The following is a 20645-nucleotide window of genomic DNA, read 5'->3' on the forward strand; positions in this document are numbered from 1 at the left end:
ATGCGCCGGCGCCGCCGCGGGGGCCGCCGGGAAAGCGAGTCCCCCGGCGCTGGGAGCGGCCGCCCGGCGGCGCTGGCGGGCGGCGGCGCGGACTCGCTTTCCCGGCATGCGCCGCCGCCGCCCCCCGGCCATGTAAGCGCTGCTCGGCGAGAGGCCGCCCCGTTTCCTGGTTGGGCTCTGGCAGCCATTTTGGGCTGAGGAGCGAGCGCGGAGGCCGCGGAGCGGGCAGGGCGCCGGCGGAGGGGCAGGCCGAGCCGAGCGCCGGGCGAAGGCGGGAGCCGTTGGACGCCTGCATCCGCGGAGCGCCCGCCTCGGCGGCGGGAGGTGCCAGGCCGCGACCGCCCCCCCTCACAGCGCGCTCGCCGTCCCTCGGGCCGCGGGCCCCACGGACATGTCCAGCATGAATCCCGAATAGTGAGTGCGGGCCGGGGGGTCCCGCCGCGGGCTCGGGCCCCCTGCCCGGCATCGGCAGGCCGGGGGTGGGGGGGGTGAGGCCGCCGCCTGGCCTGGCGCGGGAGGATGGGATGGGATGGGAGGGGACGGGAGGGCCGGGCCTGAGGCCTCGGGCGGCCCCGCGGTCACCGGTGGAGCGGGGGCCCTGCGGCGGCGGGGGGCGGGCGCTCGGCCCGCGGCTGCTGCCGGCCCCGGGGGTCGGGTTACGGGCACCGGGGAGGGTGGGGGGGGCGGCAGCACGGCGGGCCATGAAAAGTTAATGATGTGCCTGCTCTAAACGGATGGGCCCGGCGGTGCGGGCGGCTCTGGCATCCCGCCCCCCCTTCCGGGAGCGCTGCCGGCGGGGCAGCGAACGGCGGATTTTCCCGGCCTGGAAAATGCGCATCGGAGCCCGGGCTACAACAAGTGAGGGGGGAAAAACCAGCTCTTTGTGAAAGCCGATCTTCCTGGCCGGTGGCTGCTGGCAGCTTACTAGTCAGAGGTCCACCCTTCACTTTAGCTGCAAGTCATGTGTGTGTCACATGGCTCTTGCAAAACACTTCTTGCCTATGTAGATTTTGCAACGCTGTGACTTGATAATGAAATGCTCTTGGGGCTGTCTTGAGCTGAAATAGCACTTGCCTGGAAATCCTGGTGATGGCACAGGGGTTTTTTTGTTTTCTGAAGGGTCATTGTACCTCGCAGTGCAAATATGGCATTTTTCTCTAATTGGCCTGCTCGGGAGTGAGGATGTCAGAGCTCTCTGGTCAGTAGTTGTCTGTATCCTGGCAACTGTAAGAGCAGTGGTTTTCCCACCAGGATGTCAGGCACAATAAACCTCGTTTTGCTCATGGCTTTTTTGAGTGAATAAGAGGGGAGACTTGGGATTAGTTTAAAAAGCACTTTAAAAACCAGCTGCTGCACTCTGAACACTTCAGTGTTGCAGAGTGTTTTTAGGGTTCTTTCACCAATGCTGGCTCTGCTGGCACTACTGTTTTGGATGATGGAGCCACTGTGCCCTCGAATGTAACTCAAGTAGTTGTGGTACTGAAATCCCTATGTGGTAGGACATTACTGCTCTAGATACCCATTGTCTCCATTCAGGGATGACACTTATAACAACTTCTGTGCTCTCTGCTTATGGCAGTGTGGTTGCCAGCACTCTGGTCCCATTAAAGAAATCACCCGAAGAGCAAATAGGAGTAGAAGGCAAAGTGTAGTCATCAGGTCGTGTGAGGGAGTTTGTGCAAATGAAGAGGTACAGCCAGGAACTCAAGTTACATCTTGGCAAGATGACATAACAAGGTTGCTCGTGTGGCTTTGGAAAACACCAAAACAGTCGCTGGATGTAGTCAGCGGGTGAGATCGTAATGACTTGTGGGATTAAACTCAAATTTACTATGCAGACGGGTGGTTCTGTAGTGTTAGTTTCAGACTGCCTGAAAAGTGTTAGGCCACTGGCACTGTCTGCGCAGAAAGAGGTTGAAGGGGTTTTTCCCATATCTATTTTTTACCCTTCCTGAAGCCTCTCAGCTTTCTAGAATCTGATGCAGAGTAGTTTCCTGCAATGAGATACTGAGTGCTGCCGTAAAGAAGGGGGAAATGTTTTGAGGGAGACTTGTTCTCAGTGAAGAGTGCTCGTTCGTGGTGATAATGATGGCTGAGTTCTTGAAAGTGAAACAAAGAGGAAAAGCTGTAGTTTAAGATTAATTTGTAATATTAAATTGCTACTTCCTGAGAGGGTTGTGTCTGCATGATGAGGATAGGAGGTGGGAAGGGCGTGGTGAGATGGACAGAAAACATTTGTCACTGCAATATGTATACTTGGATCAATGTTAAACCAGGGATAAGACTTACGGGATTCTAACTTATTTCTTCTGGTTACCTGTAACGGGTATGGATGTCTGTCCTTTTAGATGTGCCTTGCCTATAATATAACACATGCTCACTTCCTTATCACAGCTTTAGATCTGGCTGTAGCCCCAAATCCTTTTTCCTGGGCATGTCAGAACTCTTAGAGGTCAGTGGGATAGCTAGTTAAAATTTCTTAGTAAAATGACCTACCTCCTTCAATTTTCTTATTAAAGTTACAGGATTAGAAGCTGCTGTTGCCAGGATTTGCAGGAAGTTTGTGCTTCAAAGCTTCCTTGAAATGTCAGGGCCACAGGACAACCTAGTGAACTAGTTCGTGTGCTTTTGCATTTGAGTGAAGGAGCTGAAGAGGGATGGATGAGATATCAGTGCTAACATTTGGAAGGTAAATTCTAAAAACACCTGCCCACCTAGCACTGGGATGCATTCCTTCTGTGTTTCTCCCACCTTATGGTATTTAAGTGAGGAAAATGTCAATATTGACTCTGCTGTGACTGGGTCATGTCAGGTTTAGCATTTCCTACCCCTTCTGCAGCTTGCAGGTAGTAGGCTGACTAGTGTAAACACTGAGTGAACTATCTGAGGTGGTATCAGGAATTGATCTTGATCAGTGTCCTGTAGTGTCTGGATCTTGTTCTAGATACCTTCTTCAAGGGGTGATGAGGAAATAAAGTGCTTTTTGGAGTAAATCTGGAGGTTTTTGCCTTCTTCAGAAGTGTTGGAGAATACCTGTGTGGGGGTTTTCAGTCTTGAGTGATGGTGTTCAATAGATGACAATCTACTGACAGCTTCTGGGTTGCTGGAATAATCTGAAATTGTTTGTGTTCTAGCCTTTCTAAACATCAATCTGCAATGCAAAGTGGCATTATGTCTTCTGGATTCTGTTTACTTACACGAGCAGCGTGTAATCAGAGTGACAGTCATGTTCCTCTTCAAAATTTCTGGGGTGGTAGAAAAAAGACTGGGGATTTGAGGCTGTGAGTACCTGTTTACAGTGAACTTACTTGCAGCTGACATGAGTGATTAAAGCTGATTCCAGCAGTCCTTGTTGGAGACAGATGACTACTTAGTCTTGCCTTTTTTTGGCATAAAACCTTCCCAGTGTTTAAAAAAATATCCCCACATGTCTGCTTTTATAAACAACAACATCGTAGAGACCCACAGGTCCCTTGTTCCACACAGATTTGGCCAGATTGGTCCTAAACTTGACTTCCTGGCCTTCTTCTGAATTTGCTGACTGTTGTGTGGAAAATGCATGTAACAGGAGGATGCTGCTTCACTGCTGAAAAATTTGACAGGGCTGTTCTGTTGGAGATGCCTTTTTTTCATAACATATCTATCCTTTATCTCTTTGGCAAGAGGAAGTTACCGTATCCTGTTCCTCATGAGGAGGCTTTGAAAGCCTCGCTCTTACTGATGATACCTGCCTGCTTTGCTGCACTATTGCAGGCCAAGTATGACTTGCTTATATAAATGGCGGGAAATAGTTGAATGATAAATCTGAATTCACACTATCTCCACGTAGTGTGGAGAAGGCTACGCTGCATAGGTTGGCCTGCTTTAAGAAGGCTCCCTTAACTGGAAAAGCTAAGTCTTCAGGTTTAAAGAGCAAAATTCAGTGGCTTCAGGAATTAACCTGTGTGGCTTGTTGGGCACTTCACTACCATTGAACCTCTTAACACAAATATTCTGTCAGTGTAGTTTATTCCAGAAATAGACTTCTGCAAAACTTTTTCTAGCTTGTTTTCATCTTCAGTTGATTTCAACTGTTGCTGTCCCTAGCATCACACCATGTGTAACAAGATGCACATTTGGTTCTCTAGGCACCTACTGTATTTTAAAAGGTCCTAAAGGATCTCTGCTTAGAAAGGAAGACATTATATCATTTGAATATGGAATTATTTTAATTTTTTAAAACCTAAATAGCAAGGTTCTACTTTATTTCTGAATTATGCAGGTCTGAGCATCAGTCTTGCTTATCTGGCAGAACTAGGTTTTTGTGGCACGGCACCTGTTTCTAGGCTGGAGACAGAGGAGGCTCAGTAGAGGCTCTTCCCAGCCGTGCTGCAGCCTGACTGGCACTGGCCCTGGTTTTGGTGGGGGTGAGGCAGGTGGCTTAAGTCACCATATGAGCTTGTGGTAGGGGTCACTTGCTTCTGGTAATACTGAAGCCCCAGAGCGAGGGACAGTCTTAATAGTGGAGATGTCAAACTTAGTATTTAAGGCTCCTGGGCTCTTGTTGCTTTACCTTAACTGTAGCACTGTGTATAAATCATTATTGTTCTTGTTTGCTTCTGAACAGTGAAAGATTTAATAGCAGGGTAGATCTGGTTGGGAGCTGGTTTAGCAGTGAGAATAACAGGAAGATAAGTTACTTGATGTTTGGGGGCTGGGGGTACCCGAATTCCCCTTGGAAGCAGAAGGAGGCTCTTAAGTGGGTCTTTCAGACTCCTAGCTGAAGCCTTACCTAGGAAGCAATTAATTTTTTTCCACTAATTTTAGTGAAGACAACATAGTGGTAATATTAATGTGTTACCATTCTTAAGGGGATTATAACATGCTGCAAGCTCTAATACTTTCAAGTGTATTAGTGCTTGCTGTAAGTAAGAATTTCACTTCAGGATTGCTGAAAATTCTGGTTTTGCAGAGAACTGAACAACCCAAACTTCCTGTTGAAGTAGGGAGGAGCTGTTTGAAGGCTGTGGCAATTGTGCCTTTGGTTTATGCATAATTGTGGGGGAGGAGGCCTAGGTTGAACAGCAGACCAAGTCTCAGCTATTGTACCTGACCTTCGTTTCCATATTACCTTGAATTTCTCAGAACTGAGTTATTAGTGAGGATTAAGAGTTGTATGTGTCTCTCGCTACAGGTGCTGTTGTTAGCCCTTTGCCTTGGTACCTGCGTGATGGTGGTGGAGTGGCAGCAGGGCTGTGTAGCTGAAGATAACTGTAATACTTCAGTGGGCTTAAAACACTTTTTTTTTTTTTATTAAAGAACAACTGTGCATCCTCGGCCACACTGATCTAGTGCTTGTGGTGGAGTTGCTGCAAATAGAGCCCCAGGAAACACCAAATCTTTGAAGCACACAGGGAGGCAGCACTTGGGGCTCCAGGTTGTGAGGGGGCATTTTGTTGTCAATGTATGGGTAGGCCCAAGTTTCAAGAAACATGTATGTTGTCAGTAAGGACCAGTGTAAGAATAGGAGCAGTAATAATGCCTCTGGTCAGTAATAGTGCTTCGGCTATCTTGGAGCTGTTAAGATATGTGGGTTGTGATGTAATGACTTATCTCCCATGAACAGTTTGGGTTAATAACTGTCATTCTACTAAAACCATCTTCCCTTGTATTAGTGCATGAAATGACAGGCGGAGTGGCAAGGTCTGTGACCGTAAACTGCTAGGTATCCTTTGACTTTTTAATATCTTGAGTGCTTTTAGCTTTACACTGTGGGGGAAGGTTGCATTTTTCAAGATCAGCTTATTAGTTGCTGCATTTACCACTTTTGACTTCTCTCTGGCCTTGAGAGAAGTGCTGCGGGAAGTGATGAAGGTTTCAGTTGAGCGTGTTCTTGCAGCCTGGGGCCAGCCATGATGGCAGTCATCTGGGCACTTGAGCAGAAGAGTGGTGAGGAGCCGAGCGATGGACCATCTGCTTGGCTGTTATCTGGGGATGGATGCAGTTTCCTGGCTGGATTCCTGCCAGCTGCAGTCAATGGCGATGTTGGGGAATAATAGGTGGGGACAGGTGACTTCAGACATTTGCGTACACTTTGTCTCAGTTTGGTTAAGTAGACATAGAAATACATCTGTTGTAAACTCTTGTGGTTAAATGAGAACAGGACATAATCCTGGATGCTACAGGACTAAAGAGCTGTAAACCTAGAATAGGTTAGTCTAGTACTTAGAAAGCAAAATAACTTGTGTAAGTGGTGGTTTCTTGCTTTTTCCCTGCTACTTGATCTCTAGTAGTAAACTGCCCCATTAGTCTCATGACTAACACAAAATCTGATGTTTTGCCAACAGTGAAATCTTCACTACTCTTTGAAATATAAGGCTAGGTTGGTCATTGATCCTGTGCTTGTTCCCTCAATGTAGAGAGGACTCAACATTAAGCAAAAAAAGAATTGACACCTTGTCTAGTGTGACTTGAGAATTACTAGTATTGCACCAGACATCCAGAATTACTGATATTGCATCTGACATCCCCTAGAGAATGAATGTATCCTCATCTGGCAATGGCTTTAGCTTTACTTTAATTCCTGGAAGGCAAGTGGAGTATGTGGTCACTGTCAGCTGTTCATAGTCTGTTGTGGAAGGTTCATTTTGCTTTAGCAGGCCACTAAATTTAGCATTTATAGTTTGTATATTTAAATTGCATATTGTGCTCTTGGATTCTTCTGGAACTTTAATTTGGTAACTGAAACTACAAGAATTGGTTGCTTTTGGCCAGCTACATGGCATTGGTGAAGCTTGACAGTGGAATAAATCCTTTGACTTTAAAGAAGGTACAAAGATAAGGGCTCTGGTGGACAGCAGGCTGTTAATACCATTTGCATGTTACCTGAGTCACTCAACCAAATGGTGATGTTTGCTCTTAATTGCAAAGCTTGATTTTAATCTTAGCTAGACCACAAAGGGCTAAAGTAGGAGTGTGTTAGTCTTGGTGATAGTCACACTAATATCTCCCGAGCACCTTCCTGGGAATGCACAGTTCTGCATAAAAATGCTGAGTTCAGAGCATTTACCTCACATTTCCCTTACCAAGTGAACTAAGTGAATTGTGAGAGTGTCTAAACTGGACAGAGAAGCTTGTAGTTGTTGGTGATTTCCATAGCAGGGATGTAATTTACCTTTCTGAAACATAATATGCTAGCTATAAGGAATTTGGTTCTTGGTGGTGTTTTTCATTAAGTGACTTAATTCTTTTTCCTTCTGCAGTGACTATTTATTCAAGCTACTTCTGATTGGAGACTCCGGTGTTGGGAAATCTTGCCTTCTACTTAGGTTTGCAGTAAGTGATCATGCTTGAAAACTTCATGTAACAAAGCTACCCAGTACTTAGCAATAATTTCTCTGCTACAAGAACTATTTGAAAGGACTGATGGTCTGTCAGGTTTGGTATACCAAGGATAATTAAAGTATTGAGAAGCCATCTTGTCTTCTGCATTTGTTTCTAGCTGATGTATTTGTTCATGAGTAATATGCAAAGAAATAATATCAATAATAGGTCCAGTCTCATTTTTGTGTTATTTGAGTGAGAAGATATATTAATTTCCAGCATTATACTAGTGGTGTAATGCTAAAGATGGAAGAACATACATAAATTCTGGGATGTGTGCCTTCAGGCATGAAGAGTACAAATGTGTCAGGGCAGAACTTTGATCAATTACTGCTTGATCTGAATATTTTCAGCCAGGTGAAGTTTGATATCTTCATTGAAATGGCCTACTGACTGCTTAGCCAGGGGGAGAAGTAATTTAAATAATACTCTAGGAATAACAAGGCCTTATGCTTTCTTTAGTGAATGAGTATGTAATAAATGTAAAAATTGCTGGTGGGCTGAAGCAAGGAGCTCTTGTTTTCCTGTCAACAGGAAAAGTTAATGGGTCTGACAGCTGAGTAGAAAAAGCTGGACTCCAGTGAACTCCTTATCTGCATCTATGCCAAAGTGCAGCTTTGTCATGGGGGGCAGAATATAAGGTATTTAGTTTAGAAACTAGAGTTTGGTAACTACTGCAAGATGATGGCAGCATTTTCACAGCCTAAACAGTTGCTTTAGGCACCTCTGGAAAGAGTCTGTGTTTCATGTTATCAATATGAAATGGTGGTCTGGTGTGTACAAACAGTATCACCCAAGTATGTGCAGTATTAAAACAGGGAGACACTAAAACCAGTATGAACACTAGAGAGATGTAACCTGCTCAGCTCACCGGAGGCAGTGGGTTGGAAGTGTCAGCAAGGCTGGAGCAGCACTCCCAGATCAGTCTAGCCTGCTTCTCTGAATTAATTTTGGCTTCATGTGAATAATCCAATGCTGCTTTTTCGATAGCCAGCTTAAGTTTGTGCTCAGTTATCTGGTGTTTTTTTTCAAATAAGTAGCTTTTTTTCCTTTAGAAATTTGACTTTCTAACAAAGCTATTTTACCCTGACGTAAGGAACTACCGCAGCATTCGCTTACCCGTGTTCTTCCTGCTCTAGGTTAAATGGCATCAGGCTTTTAAAACATATCCTTTTGAGTATTAAAATGTTAAGGAAATAAATGTCATTCTTAAAGGCTTAATGCCTTATTCTTACTTGCACATGTTCCCTCAGACAGATGTATTACCTAAGGTGACTTCCATTCACAACCCAAAGAAATGCCTTGCTTTTGTGATAGCTGTTGGTTGCATAAAGCCTTTTGTGGTGTATTGTACCTGAAGTTCTATCCTACTGGTACTTTGGGAATAGAAACTACAAGCTAACAATCGCCAGAAGGTAGGAAAGACTGAGCCAGTGCTTCCTGTGAGCCTTAAGGCCTGGTAGAGATGCTGCAGTGAGGTCCCTGTGAGCTGCTAATGCAGGGCTGTGTTTTCCTTCCTGTATTTACACAGACTGCAGAGCAGGGGATTCAACACAAATACCCAAGCTGTGACTCTAAACTGCCTTAGCAACCAGCTGTGGCAGCAGAGGGTCCGGAATTCGGATGTGGAACGTGACTGAGGCACAGCCCTGACCTGTTGTAGGTAGCTGCCATGTAATAGAGATTAAAAACCATCAAAGGAAAGTAAAAATCTGAGGCATTTTAATAACTGTCATGGTTATTCTAGGTAGCTCTTCAATCTGCCAACATGAGACTGTTTTTTAAACTACAGCTCAAAAGGACTTAACACTACAGGATTTCCAGAAAAGAGGCTTTTTAACTTGTTTTTGGAACATAAGTCTTGTTGTTTGGGGTGCTTTTAAAGAACTCTGCAGAATTTTTGAAAAGTAACTACTCAGTGAAAATACCTAGCTACCTACTGGACTTTGCCATGAAGGATCAGACTGGTTTTGCTCAGGAATTAAGTACTTCTGTTTGCTTGGTGCCTGCCTGTTGCATAATGAAACAGGTGAGTGCAGAAGAGGTGCGGCTGGCTTGACTTATGTTCACTCTTTCTCCTAGGATGACACGTACACAGAAAGTTACATCAGCACGATTGGTGTGGACTTCAAAATCAGAACTATAGAACTAGATGGGAAAACAATCAAGCTTCAGATAGTAAGTAGTATTTCTCAACTTCTGGGTACTTTAATCTCTTGAAGACAGAATTACATTCATAGCTGTTGGTAGTTATCTTTGTACTTTAATCATTAAAAAATAAGTTATATTGTCCCTGTTGCAAGAGGCTAGGTAGTCTTTACAAGATTAGAAGACCTCCCATGACCTCTCTTTAAAGAAGGATGCTTGTCAAGGCTGTGTGCCTGAAAAAGGAAATGACTTGTTACAAATTTATTTTCCTGGGGAGAAAAAGATGGAGTATTTAAAAGACACTATGGGCTGTGAGCTCAAGAAGGATGGAAACCCGTGCCAGAGTGCTCTCATGTCAAAACCGGTGTAGTTCTGCAGTATTTAGCAAGGATTTGTGTAAGTGCAAGAACACCACATTGTTGTCCAAGATGCCTGAATTCCACAGCAGCTGTTAATAGCAGGCTGCAGTGTCTAGGGCGGGGAACTCTGCTTTTGTTGACCCGAATGGAAAAACTGACAAATGCTTGTAACTGGCCTGTCTGCCTTAGTGCTGGGCGGTGTTTTCTGGTTATGCTTTTGGCCTTTCACTTGGAATAAGCAAAGGAACAGACTTGGCAGTTCTTTGCTCTAGTCTTGAAGCACTCTGAGAGGGCGGCTGGTGTAATGAAATCTAATATCTATGCAAGGTCACACAATCCTTGTCAGCCACTGCTTCCAGCTCAAGCAGAGGCTCTCAGGACTTGAAGGCAATGACTCAGGGATTCTAGGCTGTGTTGTGGAGCAGGAGTCCAGTTTATGGCCAGAAGGCTCAGTCTGAGCCTCCAGACTCTGATGTAGCTGTCCCGCATCCAGAGGAGCCCACTAGGAATGCTGTCGCTACTGAAATCCACGAGTCTGACTATTTTTAATATGTAGCTAGCCATATTCTCAACATGGCTCCAGGCAGAGAAATGTTTGGGTGAGTGCTGTTCCCGTCCTAGTGCAGAGGGAGGGCAAGCACCTAATGTCTCCCCTTTCTTAGCAGGAGAAGGAAACCAGGTTTGGTTTGAGTTGTGCACTTCATCCTCTGAAGTGGATGTTGCCTTTAAATGTTGCCTTTAAATGCTTTTGCTCAGCTCCTGTACCAGGGAAGCTGAAAGAGTCATGTTGGACACCCACATCTCTCTGACCTTAACAGGTTTTCAAGCTCTGGCTTGTATGTTTGTTCTTCAGACCACTGTGGCTTCTGTTTTGGGTCAAAACTATGTAATGTTTTCCTCAGTGAGATCTCTTTACTGTGCTTGTCTGAAACCAAACAAATGAGCACTTCTAGAAAAGAACCTACTGAAGTGTAATTCTTAGGATTTCAGAAGATCAGGATATTTTAACTATTTGCATACAGTTTCAGAGCCACTTCTGTAGCTGTGAGTTGGATATGCTTGTAGTGGGATGGCTGATGAGCTGAGCTGTGTTTCTGGAAACTCGTGTGTTAACATGAGTGCAGCTATGCTGCAGTAACTGATCCTGTTATTTGTCTTGTAGTGGGACACGGCGGGACAGGAGAGGTTTCGAACTATCACTTCAAGTTACTATAGAGGCGCTCATGGCATCATAGTTGTGTATGATGTTACAGATCAGGTAAGTGTTAGACCTGTGCCTGGAGAGTTTCTCCAGGTGGGATACTCCAGGCTAATAAATAAAACTGGGCGTTTCACAGTTTTGCACTTCTTAAGGAGACAGTGACCATGTTCTTCAGGCTGCATTAAGGTTTATCAAGCCAAGTATCTGTTAGTCTCTGGTTTGGGGCTGAACACAGAAATAAAAGGAGCAGTGGGATCTGTGGCTCTAAAGCAGTTTTACCTTAGACTTAACATAAAACTTGCTGGGCAGGTAATTGGTTGTTCTGTGTGAATACTTCTCACCCTGCCTTTGGTAGCAGGAGGTCTGGGTTATCAGTGGAAGCTGTTGAAAGATTTCTGAATGTACTTTAACCTTGGTCTGTAGTAAAAACTGGCATTTGAAACATAACTTTCAGTATGTGTGACAAACAGGCCAGTGTTTTCTGTGAAAGAATCTCTTGAAGATTACTTGTGCAGTTGCCCTGTTTGAAGGGCTCTTAGGAAGTGTAGAGTTTCCTGAATTAATAGAAAAATTGATTTCAATCACTAACTTGAGTATCAGCTCAGCACAGCAGTTCTGCATTTCTGGAGTCAAAGGTTGTTCCAGCATCTCTACAACAATGGTTTGCACCTAATACCGGGTACCTTGTAAATGCCTGGGATTCTTCTGGTTTCAGCTGTGTCTTATCTCTGCTACACGAGGAGGAGGAAGAATCCCAGATGGTAGAAGCTGTTGACTATTCAGGATGTGGAGCAGGGAAAAATAATGTGTGGGAGTGCAGACCAATTGTGTAGGGCTTGGAGCATGGGCTGAGGAGCTCTGTAGACCCTGTGGCGACTCCCCTGTCCTGGGGCAATCGGGAATATTGCACTGCAGACAAATACAGTAGCATTAATGTTCAGTTCTCTGTTGTGGTTGTGAATCACACCGATAAGTACACGGCTTCACATTCTTTCCCAGTCATTACTGAACAGTGCTGAGCTTTCCTTCTGGTGAAGAATCTCGCTTACAGTTCTCTTATCTCCTAGGAGTCTTTCAATAATGTAAAACAGTGGCTGCAGGAGATAGACCGTTATGCCAGTGAAAACGTCAACAAGTTGTTGGTGGGGAACAAATGTGATCTGACCACAAAGAAAGTAGTAGACTATACAACAGCAAAGGTACGTTCATATTGATGCGTGTTTGCTTGGTTGAGCACCTAGTCTGGACTGTAATGCTCTTCAAGTTCTAGCGCGGGGAAGCACCTTGGTACACAGATAACAAGGTGCCATAAATGTGAGCGGTTTATGCAATGCATAGTATCATCAGACAGGAGTTTGAGAGTGGGGTGGTGGTCTAGAAACTTGTGATTTATGCAGCGGTGCACCAGGAAACAAGGTATGAACCTGTGTATGAACTTACTGTTCACTGTTTCTCAATTTGCAGGAATTTGCAGATTCTCTTGGAATTCCATTTTTGGAAACCAGTGCAAAGAATGCCACAAATGTAGAACAGTCTTTCATGACCATGGCTGCTGAGATTAAAAAGCGAATGGGTCCGGGAGCGACAGCTGGTGGTGCAGAGAAGTCCAATGTTAAAATTCAGAGCACTCCAGTCAAGCAGTCTAGCGGAGGTTGCTGCTAAAACTTGCCTCCCCCCTTTTGTCTCACAACAATGAATTTGCAATCTGAACCCAAGTGAAAAAAAAAAATTGCCTGAATTGTACTGTATGTAGCTGCACTACAACAGATTCTTACCGTCTCCACAAAGGTCAGAGATTGTAAATGGTCAATACTGACTTTTTTTATTCCCTTGACTCAAGACAGCTAACTTCATTTTCAGAACTGTTTTAAACCTTTGTGTGCTGGTTTATAAACGTGTAATCCTTGTTGCTTTTCCTGATACCAGACTGTTTCCTGTGGTTGGTTAGGATGTATTTTTGTTTTGATGTTTCTATTGGCATGTTTAGATGTCAGGTTTAGTCTTCTGAAGATGAAGTTTAGCCATTTTGTATCAAACAGCACAACAGTGTCTGTCACTTTCCATGCATAAAATTTAGTAAGATATATGTAAGATCTGATTTGCTAGTTCCTTCTTGTAGAATTATAAATGGAAAGATCACACTATCTGATTAATAGTTTCTTCATACTTGGCATATAATTTGTGGCTGCAGAATATTGTAATTTGTTGCACAATATGTAACAAAACCGAAGAAATGTTTAATAAATATTGTACTTATTGGAAGTAATATCAAACTGTATGGTGATAAATATTGTCTTAATTTGTACGGCTAAGGGGGAAATCAGGCTTGCATTGTGCACAAAACATATCTGTGTGCAGCCATGGCTCTCAAACCTTCTAGTAGACCAGAGACCTGCCCTGCAACTAAAACTAGTGACTATGGCCCAAAAGACTGAGTTGTTGTGGTGCTTAAGGCACATACGCTGTACCAGGAACACCCCACCAATGTTCATGGAGGCATAATGCACTCGGAATGTACAACAGTTCCCTAACTTAGTCTTGGAACTTAATTTATTTCTCAAGGACTCGATGTAGGGAATTTCCTGTCCACTTTGTGAAGTAGGGGTGAGAACAGGATTTCCCTCACATGAATGACTTCAACATAACCTTGAGGTGGTGTAACTTTCTACCAGTATATTATGTCTTTTCTATATACTGTTAATTCCATCCTCTTTTAATCAATACTCTTAGTGCAACAGCTTAATTTCTATTCTGTTATGCGTAGAGGCATCAGAAGGATGAAATGGGGACAGCGAGGCCCCGCAACAGACTGTTGCTCACAGTAGGCGCTATGTCATGTCAAACAATTTGGAACTAACCAGCAGCCAAGAGGTTTTGGACAGTGCGTGATTCTTTGTACAGAGCTAATCAAATCATTAGTGCCTGATGTCTAGCTAAAAGCCACAGGAAAGCTAGCCTATAACACTTCCTATACATGTAAAATTGTTCAGCTTTATCTAAACTCAAATGTTCAGCCTATTCTGTAAATAGTCTCATGTTTGAAAGACCATGTAACATTCCCCTAGTAGTAATACACCCTGTGATAGTAAAAATATAGCCTAGGTATGTTGTGAGATATAAACTAAAATTGGTGCAAATATCCTCTTTTTTTGGGGGGGTGGGGGGATGACTTTGGCTAACAGCTTTCTTCAACATAGTTGCATCAATCAACAGGCAATTGTAATACCTAAAGTATTGTCATGGTTAAGTTGAACTCTTCCACTTGAGACCTTCACAATAAAGTGATGTGCTTTCTATTAGAGATGTGCTTGTTGGTATAATTCATTATCTAATGTGACTTGCTCCTCCTGGAGAGCGGGAGCAGTAGGAGTAGTGAGTGCTGCTGAGATTAGGAACCAGAAGGAGGTGTGTTGAGGGTAAAACATCTTCCCGTCAGAGAAGTGCACAAATGAACTTAAATGTCAAGATGCCTGCTGCATACTATCCAAAACAATGTTAATATATACAGTAATAAAAGCATTGCAAAACCAACTTGGGCTACACCAGTTGTTTGGTGGTTATTTTTTCTTTCCGAAGTCATTCCTGTGCTGTTAAATGCCAGAGCCTGTGGTTGTCTGGCTGAGGTGAGTGCAAGAGGGTAGAGCAGGTCTAGAAATCCTGCACAAGGACACTGTAGTTTCACCTGTGAGCTGAAATACTAAATGCCTTTGATGTAATGGGTCAGGCTGAAGACTTGCCAGGGGTAGCAAACAGGGAGCAGTAGCGTCTCCTTGCACCCAACTCCCACCTGTCCTCCTATAGGCTTTAAGCATCACCCTGAGCACCTGCAGCTACAGGACCTGGTGAAACTGGTGTAACAATTTCCTTGAGCCTTTTTCTTGAACTCACACCGAGGTACGAATTGTCACCTGCAACGTGGCAAGAAAAATAACTGCACTTTAAGCGGAGGATGGGAGTATCGAAGCCCAGTGAATTATTTGTCACTTCAGTTTATGCTTTCACCTTGTGCAGTATGGAAACTGCACTTCGTTCTGGTCACAAGAACAGGAGGAAATGTTGCATTCCACATCAGAACAAGATGATAATCATTTAGTTTAAAGGTTAATTAAAGCCAAGAACCAATAGTCTGTAACTGGCTGTAAAGTTCTGGCCACTTACCTTCTTACGCTGCTTCAGAGACGCCCTTTTCTGTAGCCGAAAGGGGCTGGAAACTATCACTGCATCTTTAGGAGCTGCACTAGCTGTAGGAGGGCAAAGTCACAATCTTCACACAAAGAAACCAGTGCAGCACAGCAAATAACTCATAACAGCAGTTTATGCACAACCTGGTTCTTCCCCAAGTGTAGTCGGTTATTTTATAAAAAGTCGTAAAGCACAAGAAAACTGAAAGTTAAACAGGCCGCACTTGAGCAGGGAGTGGTGATTATAAACAAGAGTGCTGTTTTCTCCCAAGGCCCAGAAGGAGCTGCTCACTTCTTGGCTTCTAGCACCTACTTTTGAAGAGCGTAAGCAAAACATGGGAACACGGCTGTTAAAGTCACACGGCTTTACTTAGAAGTGAGTTGCACGGCACGCTATGGATTACTTGGTTAAAAAACTGTGTTCTTGACGTTTTGCTAATACATGGAACAAGTCACTTCAATAAAAAAGCTACATTAAAAAACAAAAAAAAGGCCAGCTGTTCATTCCTCACTCGCAAAATTCCCCAACGCAGTCAACACTATTAACTAGACTGGAGTTGGACCAAGGGTTGGACTTCATGATCTCTGAGGTCTTTTCCAACCCAGTCGAGTCTGTGATTCTGTGTGACATCCCAGCAGCCAAATAGCTGCTGTGCAGCTCGCCTTTCTCAAGTGAAACCACACACTGAAGCCAGCCCGGCCAGCTCACTCCAAACAGTCACGGTTTGTATTTGGCATCTGCTGGAGGTGACGGTGGTGGTTTGGTTTTTCCTGTGGTTCCTCTCAGCCATCCTGAGACTGGCTTACAAAGCCCAGCTCTGATACAGGCAGCACCTGAAATAAACATCGCAAGTTTGCCACTGTCCAGAGACTGCAATCCAACAGATAAAACCCCCTTGCTACACTTAAATCACCTCCACGTATGCTTGCAGGTATGTAGGAAGAATATAGCTGTGTATATTTAGCAATTTTAAAAAAAAATGCACGACATAAGATATTGTTACTCACGTCGTAAGTACTGGACATATTTTTTCCCCTTTGAACTCCAAATTTTAAGGTGTGGGGGGAATGGGCCATGAAGAAATCAACAGTCTGAGCTAACAGGGTGGTGAGAAGGGGGCCAAGGTTATCCTGCTGTTCCTAAATAACTACCTCGTGGCCCTCAGAAACTTTTAAGAGCCTTCCTGCACCTTGCTAACACACATAATGGTTTTGTACAGACGCGGATTTATAGTGCTTCCAAATCACAGCGTGAAGGGCTGAGGGATGTGGCAGCACAAAGCTGACCCCACTTACGCTGCTGTGAGCGCCCACAGCCCCCTCCACGCCCGCACTCCTGCGACACGCGCGTCTCTGCGCTTTTATTTGACGGAAGATGTTCAAGAAATCAGTAAACAAGTTTTCTAGCCCAGATTTTACCCCTGAGTTCACCTCCTTCCTTTTCCCAGTATAATGTGGCAAGCAGAATTGTTTTTCTTTGAGAAAACAAAACCAAACCCAAAAAACAATCCAACCAACCAAAACAATCCCCCTTTCTCATCTTCCCGCTGCCGTCCAGGCGGTGTTGGCAGAGCAGTGTTTGTGCCACACCGCTGATGTCCCCTCCACCTGAGTGACAGTGACCTGCCTGCTCCTCCCAGGAGCTGCCATGGCTCCCTGCTGCTCTTGGGTTTCACCAGCTGCTTCACCAACACGCGGCTCTTCCCCCAACACACATTTAAAGATGATTTTGGGCTCGCCCTCTCTTCTCCTTTCAGGCTTTGCAAACATCACATTACAAGAAACAATAACAAAGCCTGGCGTATAGTGTTTGCTATTTGGGTGTTTATCTTCCTATGCTTCCGCCCTCTTCCCCCTGCCACAAAAAGGCTGGTTTGCCCCCTTCTCTCCCCCACACTTACCCATTGAGCAGCCGCCTGCTGCAGCCCCTCGCCCTCCATCGCGCCCTGGCCCTGCGCAGGACCCGCGGCAGCCAGGGCGGACTCGTACAGGTGCTCCGCGTGGGTTTCCAGCTCTTCTGACTGTTTTGCGATCAGGCCCAGCGTGTCTTTCAGAGCTGGAAAACAAAATGTGTGGCGGAGGTGGTAGTAACGTGCCAATACAACGTCTTTAAGAGCAGTAAGAGAGAGTTCCACTCGCCCGGGTAGACTTTTGAAAGAAACCAAGAGTTACAAATCAATAGGCTGATCTTCATCCCACCCAAGGTGTGATGCAGAGTTTGTGGGGGTGGGAGGTGACCTAGGAGGTGCCAGGTGAAGAGTGAAGATACAGAAACAGAGGCTCCCTAAGGAAACCTTTGGGACTGTGTAAAAGCCCGTCCCTAATGCAGCACTCGACCACTAACGCCCCTTGGTGACTGCAGACCCCGCCTGCCCTTTAGAGATCCCATGTGCCTCAGGGGTCAGTACTGCAGCCAATATTATTCAATATATTCATTAACGATTTAGACGAGGGAACAGAGTGCACTATCAGCAAGTTTGCTGATGGCACTAAGCTGGGAGGAGTGGCTGACACGCCAGAAGGCTGTGCTGCCATCCAGAGACCTGGACAGGATGGAGAGTTGGGCGGGGAATAACCTGATGAAATTTAACAAGGGAAAGTGTAGAGTCCTGCATCTGGGCAGGAACAACCCCAGGTTCCAGTATAGGTTGGGAAATTACACATTAGAGAGCAGTGTAGGGGAAAGGGACCTGGGGGTCCTGGTGGACAACAGGATGACCATGAGCCAGCACTGTGCCCTTGTGGCCAGGAAGGCCAATGGCATCCTGGGGTGTATTAGAAGGGGGTGGTTAGTAGATCGAGATAGACAGTAGATAGAGATTGATGCTTCCCCTCTACTCTGCCCTGGTGAGACCCCATCTGGAATATTGTGTCCAGTTCTGGGCCCCTCAGTTCCAGAAGGACAGGGAACTGCTGGAGAGGGTCCAGCGCAGGGCAACAAAGATGATGAAGGGAGTGGAGCATCTCCCTTATGAAGAAAGGCTGAGGGAGCTGGGTCTCTTTAGTTTGGAGAAGAGGAGACTGAGGGGTGACCTTATTAATGTTTATAAATATATAAAGGGTGAGTGCCACGAGGATGGAGCCAGGCTCCAATGATAGGACAAGGGGTAATGGGATCAAGCTGGAACACAAGAGGTTCCACTTAAATTTGAGAAAAAACTTCTTCTCAGTGAGGGTGACAGACACTGGAACAAGCTGCCCAGGGGGGTTGTGGAGTCTCCTTCTCTGGAGACATTCAAAACCCATCTGGACATGTTCCTGTGCAACCTCACCTAGGCGTTCCTGCTCCAGCAGGGGGATTGGACTGGATGAGCTTTTGAGGTCCCTTCCAATCCCAAACATACTGTGATACTGTGATGCATCAAATCACCAGAGCGACTGCTCCGCGTGTGCTGCACCACTGGCCAGGCTGGGCCGTCCCCCCAAATCGGCTGCCAATACCCACCCCCAAAGGCCATCAACTGCAAGCAGGATGTGAAAATCACCTCCTCCACTCTATGTTTAGGATAAAAACCTAAGAATGGACTCGAAAGAGGCAGAAACGCCCACATGACCCACTGGGGATGGCACAGCACAAGGCAAGGGTGCAGTGCAGGTGTCAGCGCTCAGAAGTCGTCGCTTCAGCCCTCCAAGTGACCCCCAGGCCCCCCAGCAGAAACTGAGATGTAAAAGCCTTTTTGTTCTCATACAGCTGCTGAACGACAAACTGCCCACTGCTTCCGCACCCCCACACACGTGAGGCCAGGGATTTTGGGGGACAGATGCTATGGCCACAATTACCAGCTGCCTCCAGGTCCAGCCCCACTCAAGTGCTCCTCCTCACCTGGCGAATTGGAGGCCATGCAGTCAAGGAGAGCTTCCCCCCGCTCCAGCACGCTCTCCGTCAGGCTCCGGTGGTCGGCCACGTCTTTCCTGAACTCCTGGGAAGGAGGAAGGAGGAAGGAGGAGGGAGGAAGGAGGAAGGAGGAAGGAGGAAGGAGGAAGGAGGAAGGGGAGGGGAGGGGAGGAGAAGAAGAGAAGAGAAGAGGAGAAGAGAGAGAAAGAGAGAAGAGAAGAGAAGAGAAGAGAAGAGAAGAGAAGAGAAGAGAAGAGAAGAGAAGAGAAGAGAAGAGAAGAGAAGAGAAGAGAAGAGAAGAGAAGAGAAGAGAAGAGAAGAGAAGAGAAGAGAAGAGAAGAGAAGAGAGAGAAGAGAAGAGAAGAGAAGAGAAGAGAAGAGAAGAGAAGAGAAGAGAAGAGAAGAGAAGAGAAGAGAAGAGAGAAGAGAAGAGAAGAGAAGAGAAGAGAAGAGAAGAGAAGAGAAGAGAAGAGAAGAGAAGAGAAGAGAAGAGAAGAGAAGAGAAGAGAAGAGAAGAGAAGAGAAGAGAAGAAGAGAGAGAAGCACTGCTTAGAAGGGTTGGTTTTGGTTTTGGAAGCTGCACAGGTAGTCTGTGGAGCAGTTTGCTCCAAACTGGAGTTATCTCACACCAGTTGCTGCCCACAGCACCAGGGAAGGGGGTGAAAAGCCAGCAGCGATACCCACCATGCAGCGGTGCAGTGACGCCTTCACGCTCTCGGTGTCCGGCGAGGCTGGGACCCAGCTGTCGGTGATGTCGGCGACGTTGTACAGCCAACGAATCAGCTCTTCCAGCTGGCAGCAAAACATCTACTTAAAGAAGCACAACAAGAGGGGTTACTGAGCTATTTCTGTAATAATGTTACGGCAGGGACAGCGGTAGGTGAGGCAGAGACGTTTGAGAAAGCACCGGCTCCCTCCTGCTCTCCCATTGCATGGTTGGTGGCGTCCACCTCCCCTTGGCACACAAACATCCCTCAGCTTGGGAAACCAAGGGCTGACAGAAAAAAGAAAGGAAAAAAAGAAGGCAAAAAGCAAATTAAACCCCCCAAACACACCCCAAACCCACCGTGTGGCAGGAGTTGAGGGTCACCATGAAATGGTCCTGGACATGTTCCTGTGCGACCTCACCTAGGCGTTCCTGCTCCAGCAGGGGGATTGGACTAGATGATCTTTTGAGGTCCCTTCCAATCCCAAACATACTGTGATACTGTGATACTGTGATGGAAAGGTGTTGGGAACCAGCAGCAGTCGGGTGAAGGAAGCAGTTTGCTTCCACCACCTCACCAGAGCCAGGCGGTTAATCTGCAGTTGCTTTTCCCCCAGGGTTTGTCTCGTTCAATTAAGCGCTTTCATTTATTTTTAAAGCGTCTCGGTGAGGGATTATTTTTGTAAGATGCTGCACAAGACCCAGGGGCCTCTGCTCTCACGGAAACCAGACTCCAGCCCTGCTCCTGCTCCTCGGGGGTCGGGGTTTTGCTGCAGAGCTGAGCTGCTTCTCCCTGGCACCGCGACGTGGGCCGACAGATACATCCTAACGCTGACCCTTTTTACATCGGCAG

The 20645-nt window shown here is 45.9% G+C and overlaps 2 protein-coding genes across 2 annotated transcripts in view; one reads left to right on the forward strand and one right to left on the reverse strand.

Annotated features, from left to right (window-relative positions):
- Positions 1 to 14371, forward strand: RAB1A (RAB1A, member RAS oncogene family; the record flags this gene model as incomplete). Its single annotated transcript, XM_082047728.1, is given in 10 exon segments — positions 1 to 70; positions 73 to 200; positions 202 to 279; positions 282 to 329; positions 332 to 414; positions 7242 to 7314; positions 9445 to 9540; positions 11032 to 11127; positions 12138 to 12269; positions 12535 to 14371. Coding segments are annotated over 10 exon segments (1002 nt in total). The 3' UTR covers positions 12733 to 14371.
- CEP68 (centrosomal protein 68) overlaps positions 13025 to 20645 on the reverse strand; it is a 14988-nt gene continuing 7367 nt past the window's right edge. The window contains exons 5-8 of the mRNA XM_082047726.1: positions 19771 to 19893; positions 19075 to 19171; positions 17153 to 17307; positions 13025 to 16085 (exon numbers count right to left, since the gene is read on the reverse strand). Coding sequence (XP_081903852.1) covers positions 16035 to 16085; positions 17153 to 17307; positions 19075 to 19171; positions 19771 to 19893 — 426 coding nt within the window. The 3' untranslated portion in view covers positions 13025 to 16034. The remainder of the gene's footprint in view (positions 16086 to 17152; positions 17308 to 19074; positions 19172 to 19770; positions 19894 to 20645) is intronic.

The sequence above is a fragment of the Streptopelia decaocto genome (genome assembly GCF_964273445.1).
Source record: "Streptopelia decaocto genome assembly, chromosome: 3".
NCBI lineage: Eukaryota > Metazoa > Chordata > Aves > Columbiformes > Columbidae > Streptopelia > Streptopelia decaocto.